The 9194-nt window shown below is 40.2% G+C and overlaps 2 protein-coding genes across 3 annotated transcripts in view; both read left to right on the top strand.

Annotated features, from left to right (window-relative positions):
- Nucleotide 1: 1 nt before the first annotated feature.
- snapin (SNAP associated protein) lies at nucleotides 2–3352 on the top strand. The gene is made up of 4 exons (XM_054764368.1): nucleotides 2–167; nucleotides 318–364; nucleotides 753–871; nucleotides 2407–3352. The coding sequence occupies exons 1-4, from the start codon at nucleotides 52–54 to the stop codon at nucleotides 2512–2514; spliced, it is 390 nt and encodes a 129-aa protein (XP_054620343.1). The 5' UTR covers nucleotides 2–51; the 3' UTR covers nucleotides 2515–3352.
- Nucleotides 3353–3975: 623 nt separating this feature from the next.
- Nucleotides 3976–9194, top strand: part of smad10a (SMAD family member 10a) — a 44538-nt gene continuing 39319 nt past the window's right edge. For both annotated transcript variants that reach the window (XM_054763238.1, XM_054763237.1), the window contains exon 1: nucleotides 3976–4209. In XM_054763238.1, coding sequence (XP_054619213.1) covers nucleotides 4206–4209 — 4 coding nt within the window. In that variant the 5' untranslated portion in view covers nucleotides 3976–4205. The remainder of the gene's footprint in view (nucleotides 4210–9194) is intronic.

Genomic DNA, 9194 nt, shown 5'->3' with positions numbered 1-9194 from the left:
TACGTCACTGTGACGTTGTTTCCGTTAAAGCGCCTTTGCCTGTCATGAACAATGGCGTCTGGGGCGATTGTTGACGATTCATCAGGTAAAGATGCTATTGCGGAGGGAATGCGCAACCTCTTAAAACCAGCCATCCAGCAACTCGATCTGCATGTACACTCAGTCAGGTAAATGTGCGTCACGCTCATCATTTCATCGACGTTGTGTCATCGTCCTCTGCATCACATCTAGCTAGCTCACTAGCTACAAATGTCTCGTGACCCAAAAGTGCTCAACTCATCTATTGGCCTGAGCGTTATTTGTCTTTTTCTTGACAGAGAAAGCCAGGTGGAACTAAGAGAACACATAGACAGCCTTGCCACAGGTAATTTGCTTCAAATATCGTAACGTTTCCAGCACTTTGCCTTCCTGTTTTGCCAATCGAGTGTTTTCACGTGACGTCACCAATCCGGATGTCGGCCATTTTTTTTTGCATTTTTTATTATTTTAATTTAAACAAACTTGAACATGTACAACGCATATAGCGTCGTTATCTTTATAAAATACTTTCACTTGGAATTGTTTCAGGATATGTTCTTTCATTGCAGAGAAATGGAAAGAAAAAAAGTGACATTGGTAAAATTGAAGTGTCTGGGTCCTGACCAGATTTGTGACGTCGGTGAAAACAAAACTCTTTATGAATAGGTCAATGCTACGAATTTAATATCCTACTATGTTCTTTCTTGATTTGTGTGTTTTGATTTTATGCAAAGAATTATGCAGGATAAATGAACATCAAAAGGTGGCTCTAGACTTGGATCCATATGTAAAGAAGCTTCTGAACGCAAGACGAAGAGTTGTGCTTGTAAACAACATTTTACAGAATGCTCAGGTCAGTAATGAACCTCCCAAGTTGTTTAAATATTTAATGCCAAAGTCTTTTATGCATGTATGCTGCAGTGTTTTCCACAGACAGGACTGCGATCTAGTTATGGCGGGTCTAGATCAGGGGTCGGCAACCTTTTATTATCAAAAGAGCTCGCCCACTGAAGAAAATTTGTCTGGAGCTGCAAAACATAATAGCTTATAAACTATTATAAAGTTACCTGTTACAACAGAAGACAACAAAAGTAAGTACAGTGTCCATGTGTAACGGGTGCCAAGCAGTGGGGTTATGATAGCATGTTGGTTTAAACCTCACTACCGGACGCCTTAAAAATGTGCAGCACAGCGATTGACAGCCTTTTCTGTTTAGCTCGCTGGCTAACGCTGCTCGACTTAACGATCAATTAGTGGACTTACTTAGTGGCCAGCGCATGCACGATGACCACTGTTACACGTGCAAGTCTACTTTGAAATAAACTACTACATTTCAGAAAATGGGTACTTTGTTTTGAAAATGTGTTGCAGTGTTTTTTGTTGTTTCTCGCCCCATATCAAGCATACAGGTAAGCCAGCATCGTTGACGGAGAAGACAAAGGAATCTGTCCGTGCAGAATTAAAAATTATTTTCTTCTAAGATTTTTCTTTTGGGGACATACATTAATGGTTAGCTAACTGCGGGGGGAAAAATGTTTTTCTATCATGTCTCAGCGAACACAGGCAGGCAAACAGCAGGTTCCCTTCCCTTCCTCACACTCATCCAATGGCAAGTCAACTCATCCATGATGCATTCATGGTCTTACAGAAAGTCAGATATTTTTAACTCTTTTAAAAAATGCAAATTTTCCTCTCTGGCGTGGTAAAAAAAGTATATATCTCAGCATTGCATAGGGAGCCAAAACAAGAAGACTGCCGCGGGTTGCGGACCCGTGGTCTAGATCACATGTGTCAAACTTGTGCCCTGGAGGGCCGAGACGCTGCAGGTTTTCTCTCCAACCAGTTTCTTCAGCAGGTGATTTAATTGATGAGCTTCTTCCCTCAAACTGAAGGTGTTGATCATTAAAATCACCTGCTTTAGTGACTGACTGGAAAGAAAACCTGCATTGTCTCGGCCCTCCATGGCACGAGTTTGACACTCCTGGTCTCGATGATGTCATCGGATGATATGGATAATTGGCCATGACGCATGTGCATGTCAAAAAAAGAAAAAGAAAATGTTATGCAGTAGCGTTTTGTCTTTTTTCATTTTTGCTGGAATTTTTTAATGTTTATTTTTATAATGTGGCATGGGCCCCCCCGGGCCACACTTTGGACACCCTTGGTTTATTTATTTCACTGGAAAGAAAGTGTTACCAAACGATGGAAAAGTGCCGCCTTATTCTCTGTCCTCTTAGCACTATCGCTATCATACTTTGCCTTTCTCGACCGCTTGTATATGATTACTGAGTATACATCCTGTCTTTCCCTTTTATTTGTGGCAATTCGCCACAAATAAACAAATGTATGGGAAACACTGATCCTATATCCTGCATATTCTATCCCCAGGAACGCCTCAGAAGACTAAACCATAACGTAGCCAAAGAGACGGCACGAAGAAAGACGATGCTGGAGGCTCCAGGAGTGTTCAACTCCCGCTCCCCCAGCAAACCCTGAGCATCCGTGTCCACTGCACAGCAAATACGCTGTGTGGTCCAAGGCACATGTCAATACAGGAAGCTTGAGGAAGACCACATCATCTGATGACTTAATCCAAATTCAGACTGCTTTGTTTGACAGCATCCTATGTCACACGCAAGTGGTTGTTTCGTCTCACGATGAAGCACTTTTTTCCTGTGCTCTTTAGCACATTTATACAATTGTTTGACATTTATTACTTCTGTGAATAAGAACGGATGCTAGTGACAACTAAACTGCCTTGATTATGCAACAGTCTTCCCCTCTTTTTTTTCTTTGTGAATGTATGTCATGTTATGTTGTGTCCATTTGGATCTGTAGCTAAAGTTTACATGGCTGAGTTGACCGTTTTCTATTTTGTAGCTGTGCCTTTTGATTGGTCTAATTGAATCACAGTGAGCTTATGTTTTTCTATATTAGTTTGGCACATCAAACCCATAAAGTAAAATGATGGTATCTATACTACAAACCAAGTGGAACACAGTAGAAGACGTGTGATTTTTTGTTGTAAATTGTAATTCATGTCAGACGTGTGATGTCATGGTATATTGTTCATGCTAAATGTATTATTTGAAAATAATTCAGCTTGACACATTTTGCGCTTAGTGCTACAAATGTACTTTGAATGGAACCAAAGAACATATAGTCATGCAAAGTGTTTGAAACTGTAACATTGAGTATTTATTAGCATTTTTGTGACAGTTATGGTCCCATAGCTAAAGCTAAAAAGTCGGATGTTTTCCTTGCTTGTTTTCTATGAATTCACTGAATGAATATAGTAAGAACAGTTGCATTGTGATTGACACCACAATAAAGCATTCAAGTTCTTAAATTGTTTTAAAATGATATTTATTGGAAAAAATAAGCGTTTGTAAATTAGCTAGCTCTGGTAGCAAGACTGCCATTTTGGGGAAGTGTATCCGGTTAGTCACATGACTGTCACATGACAATTACCCCAAAATATTACCTTTTCATCACTCAGGGGTTTGTTGAGCTCAAATCAAGCACAAAGATGTTTAGGACCTTTTGTAGGACATTTTAAAATAAGTAATGCACTATGATGGTATTTATATTTATTGCACATATACGTAGGTGAGAAGGACAATTGGGGAGGCACGTTTAAAGCCCCGAGCATGTTAAATAGTTCCCATCAAAATGTGTGGTTTTTGCTAGTGTACAGTTGCACTTGGCGCTCATGTAAATGTACATTGGGGGCGGGGGGCGCTAATCTCAGCGGCGCCACCTTAAAGAAAACAGTCTCGCGGGCCTGTCAATCTCGACGAACCAGACAGACCCTGACTGGCGGCGTCGTTGTAAGAGCCGCTTCCCTATTGGCGCACAGCGACCGTGCCTATGAGAGATGACACCCTATTGGCTAACGCGTGTCGCGACACTGACGCGCACGATGTCTCCCCCTCTATTGTTATTGTGTCGTGCGCGTGAGGAGCGGGCAGGATGCACGAGGAGACGGCAGGGCTGATAAAGGGATCAAGCTAGTGAGGAACACTAACGATACAGCAGTGTAACATGTGAAAAATGACCACCATTTATTCATGGAGGTATCGCTACATGTAGAGGCGAATCAACATTAATACCAGCTGCTCAACCTCCAAGTACACTTGAGGCAATTGTCGGTCTTTCTGTCCAAGTTGTTGTCTTCTCTGCGTCTGATGTGTAAGTATTATCCATGCATTTGCCACCGTTGCTTCTCCAGCCATCGCCGACATTCCAAGCAGACGATACAAGCCGCTTTAGGAAGTGGAAGCTCGCTAAATTGTTGCTTACCTGTTTATCTCGCTGTCGGAATCTTTCCCGGGTTCATTCCAGGTGATGTTGTGCTCTCAATTTTCCTTGGAGGTTTGCAAATTGCCCATGTTGTTTTTTTAAACTTTGCTTTCGTGTAGTCTACCATGTACTGTGTATGTTGTGTGATTCATGCATACAGTACTGTATAACGCATGTATACTGTATACCGTAGCTGGTATACAGTACATGCATAGATTGTATCAAGAGACATGAGACATGAAGTGATTTTTTGGTGGGGATTGATATAAGTTTTTATGTGGGGACCTGTGGCCTCCAGCTTCAGGGCCTGTAGGGTGAGCATCCAGTGTAGTGGATTTACGAAGAGATGGAGAAGATGAGCATGCAGATTGTCACCGCTGACTTCTACTATTTTGACATATTTTGCTGCTGTATGGACATAAATGCACATTATTATCCGTGTTCAGACAACTGTTATATGGGAGCTCATGGGATTCTGCATGTATGCTGTGCTTTTGATACATTTGTGTCACCTGCATACATTTTCTACATTTTAAATTGTCCATAGGTGTGAATGAGAATGGTTGTTTGTGTATTTGTGCCCCAGTGATTCATTGGTGACCAGGGTGTATCCCATCTCACACCCCAACGTGAGCTGGGATAGGCCCCAGCTCAAACATGACCCAATGAGGATACACAGTATTCAGAACTGATGAATGGATATAACTCTATAGAATATTTTGTAGTTTTGTATTACATTAGTCCCTCGGCAATTTCACTGCTTCACTCTATCACGTTTTATCGAAAATATAAATTAATAAATGCAGTTTCGTGGTTGTATACGGCCTATTATTGTCAAGTTCTCGGTGTGGTTAGGACCCCAGATGCAGAGGCTGAGAGTTCGCGTGGTGATACAGGAACTTTTAATAACAAAAATGCAAAAGGGTAGTTCCACAAACAGAAAGCGATGGTGTCTTGGTAAAATAGAGACAAAAAGGCAAATAAAAGATACACCATGAAGGGAAATACAAACTCAGGAGTTAGCTGGACGGCAGGGAGGTGGCAGGGCCAAATAGGCATAGAACAAGAAGTGAGTAGCAGAAGTCCTCAGGTGTGTAGCCAGCAGTAGCGAAACAGTAAACCAGCGGCTGCCAGCTGTGGGTCGTCAGCTTAAATGGGTATAAGAATAATTAACAGGTGTGCCCAGCGTCCCCGCCTCCAGCCCGCTTAAGGTGTAACTGCAAGAAAAGAGAAACAGGCCAGGAGAAGACAGCTACCAAAGCAGCAACAACCACAACAAACGATAGTCACTAACAATTGTTTATTATATATTACATATTATTAGTTTAAAAAATGGACATTTAAACTAATTATACGTATTTTTTGCCTAAATTAAGCATTTTCAAGCATAAAAATGGCTAAATTAATGATTGTCAGAACAGGCTTCTATGCAGATTTAAATGATCTCACAACAGGCACCATAATAATAACTTATAATAATAAACATAATAATATATAATAATAAAAAAGAATGGTCATAATAATAACACATGCTACTGTTGTGGCCATAATCCACAACAAGCTTAAACTTGTGAAAACTTGTAAAACTGAACCCGGACATCACTTCCTGTCCGCCATGCATTCTGCTCCTCTGCTAGCACCGGAACACATTTACTGTGACACCACATGAGCACAGGTTTTATTTATGTCTTAAATGGCTTATTTTTGTCTGTTTTTATATAATATTGGGTAATATGGATGTAAGGTTGACTATAGGGGTGTCATTTCATGTCGAGAGGGCTCTAATAATGTTAAAAACGTATTTAGAAGGTCCATAATAGGTTTTCTATGCCGTGACTACAAAAATATTCCATTTATAAATAAGGAATCCTACTTTGCGGAACTTCAGTACTTCACTTATCATGGTCGGGCCTTGAACCAATTATAGTACCATAAATGAGGGATTACTGTATTTTGCAGTGAAATTCATTTGCAAGGTGGCATCCTAAAATGTAACTAGACAAGGCAATTTGTGTTGAAATTGCGTGTGAATGCTGGAAACTGAACAGAAATGCAGTATGGAAAAGGTGGGATTGCAAGAAAAGTGTGAGTTTTTGTTTTTGGGATGTGGGATTGCGAGCCTGACTATTTTCATGCGGGAATGGTTTGAATGGATTGGGAAATATGGGAAAATGTCATTCATTTCAGTGGGAATTTTTGGGAAAATGTGGAAGTCTGGGAGAACCGGGGATTTTTGGAATGTTAAAAATATTTTGGCGGAATGGTTTGAATCAGTTGAGAAATGTGCAAGTTATAAGAATTCTTAATATCATTTGTGTTTGCAAAATGTGGAGTTTTGGGAGAAATGTGGGTACAGCGACTAAATGGTTGCATTTTGCGACTAAAATTGGAGACCTTTCAAGTGAATTTCTCATCTCCTCGCGCATGTGTCTCGTGTTGAGTCGGCAAGGAATGCACTTTGTCCCTTATTACCATGAGAATGAAAAGTAATCTGTAAAATGTGGAGTCAATTTGTCACAGACTAAGACTATTCATGCCAGCGTGTGTGACCGCTCACCTTTCAATGTCATTGCTGTTCAGCTTTTCTGCCATCTTTATTTACACACTTTGCCTGCCTCTCGTTTTCCACCTTTCCGCCTAACCTCTCCAAATGTGACTTTTTTACCACAGTGAAAGTTTGTCTTTGAAACAAACAAGCAATGCAGTTAGTTGGGAGCTCGTTTTTGTCCCACAGGGGAGCTACAAATGGCTATCACGTTCATGGCCTACGTCCTAAGTTACTTTTTTAAAGTGTCACTTAACAACCTTGGTAATAATTATGTCTTGTCTTCAAAACACTAGTTGTGTGTCTAAGTTGTTTAATATAAACACGTAGTATATTTTAACAGGTAGCTTGTGAGCTAGCAGTAGCTCGCCCAGCTAATGTTAAGTAGCTCACCAAAGAATATTTGCTTCAACTGTTAGTATTTTTATAAGGGTTCAATTCAGACATGATGCCAGTGTTTAATGACAAATGAGTGCACTGTTTGAGTGGAGATGTGCTTTGTAAATAAAGTGCAATTTAAATGTTGCACTTAAAAAACACAAATAGCTCAGCTCGTCTTTCCAGCTGGAAGTTGTATACAATACACCTGCGCTATCATAAACCTGAGCACTGAATTTATACTCTTATACTGTCCTGTTTAAGCAGGACCGATCTTTTTAAAATAACTACTAATCTGACGTATTTCAGCTTCTGTCGCTTTAATTTCTGTCTTTGTTGGTGTAAACGTCGCCCCCTCCCTCTGGCTTTGTCTTCTTCGGTTGTGAATTGAATGTTCTGAGGAGCTGCGCCATGACACTTCACAGAGACTGCTGTTTAGGTATCGAAACATGGTGCTTTTGATGTTACGTAAATCGGTGCTTGGTAGTACCGACAAAATGCTGATAAAAGTACAGAATTTGATACACACCCCTGGAAGGTGTGGGGGAAATAATCGATTCTTAGATGCATCGCGGTGGGGACATTGACGATTGTTAATCAATTCATAAATGTCAATAATCAATGCTGACAGAACAAAAAAAACGGAACAAAAAGACAGAAGGCGGAAGTGCCGCCTGGACAGTTTATGGTGGTGCACCTAAGTGTAAGACGCTACCAGAATGGCTGAGCGTAAACTCCGGCCCGCACCCACTGGATTTAAAGCGAGCTTCTGGAAAGACTTTGGCTTTCACGTAGTTGAAGGTAAACATGAGCTGGACAAGAGCCGGACAAAATGCAATCTTTGTCATACAAGCTTAAAATATTTTGGGAACGTGACAAATATGTGAAACCACATGGCACGTTTCCGCCCAAACCAGGAGGAAAAACAGCCAGCTAAAGTAGCTGCCGACCAGAGAACCTTGGAGGAGGTGATAACTCATTTTCCACCCAACTCAGAGAAGTGTTTCTCTTTGAAATGCTTTTATTGCAAAGGATTTGTGGCGATATTTGGTTGTTGAGAAGCAGGCATTTCGTGCTTTGTTGCGCACTTTGGAATCCAGATACAACGTCCAATCGCAACGTTATTTCACTGACATTGCAATTGTGAATAAGGGCAGCCTAGTTTTTTGGGTTATTCAAAATATACTGATGCCTGCAAGCATTATTCTTGTACGAGAGCTGCTGGTATAGAAGTCAATATTTTGTATGAAAACTGTTTTTGACTTTGCTATACAGCAAAAATATTATTTTCCCAGAGATTCAAAGCTCAGGATTTCAGTTTGAACTCAGAAGTCTATTATTTATTTGTGAATAATGGCAGATTTTGTTATGTTGGTTACTCAGAATATGCTGAAGTTTGTTAATTTTATACATGCTGCTATTGGAGCACTTTACTTTCCCTGTTGATTCTGTGCAATGGGAAATATGTTGGTAGATGTAACCTTGCAATTATTAAGATAGTGGAAGTAAATTCATCTGTTTCATGTTTATTTTATATAAACCAAACCAAACAAGACCAAAATAATTGTTTTATCATCGCATCGAAGGCTTCTGTAATCGCATCCAATCGTGAGGTGGCCAGAGATTCCCACCCCTAACCCCTAGTAATAAGTATTTCTATAAAATAAATAAAGGGAATTTGTGTTACAGAAAATGCGGAATTCCGGGACAATTGCGAATTTTTGGAATGTCGGAAAAAATTGGTTGTCGTAAGGGGACATGGGCCGGTATGAGATTCTAACAGTATGAGAACCTTGGGCAAAATGGTTTGAGTGTATTCTAATTACAGTTTTAAAAAAATTGTTATTTTGAAATATCCTTGTTGAAAAGAGAACAAAAGTCAAGTCATTTTTAAACCATGTATGAAAGTGGAACATACAAATTCGACCACCCTTGTTTCTTCAGTTTCTTG

The sequence above is a fragment of the Dunckerocampus dactyliophorus genome, chromosome 20, assembly GCF_027744805.1.
Source record: "Dunckerocampus dactyliophorus isolate RoL2022-P2 chromosome 20, RoL_Ddac_1.1, whole genome shotgun sequence".
NCBI classification, from domain to species: Eukaryota; Metazoa; Chordata; class Actinopteri; order Syngnathiformes; family Syngnathidae; genus Dunckerocampus; species Dunckerocampus dactyliophorus.
Note: the sequence above shows the minus strand (reverse complement) of the source record. Positions and strands in the feature narration are given on the sequence as shown.

Bases quoted from the DNA above. Each gene is read 5' to 3' on its own strand.
- snapin (XM_054764368.1), top strand. From the start codon at position 52: ATGGCGTCTGGGGCGATTGTTGACGATTCATCAGGTAAAGATGCTATT. The intron at 365-752 runs GTAATTTGCTTC...TTTTATGCAAAG, and splicing joins CATAGACAGCCTTGCCACAG to AATTATGCAGGATAAATGAA. The intron at 872-2,406 runs GTCAGTAATGAA...TTCTATCCCCAG, and splicing joins ACATTTTACAGAATGCTCAG to GAACGCCTCAGAAGACTAAA.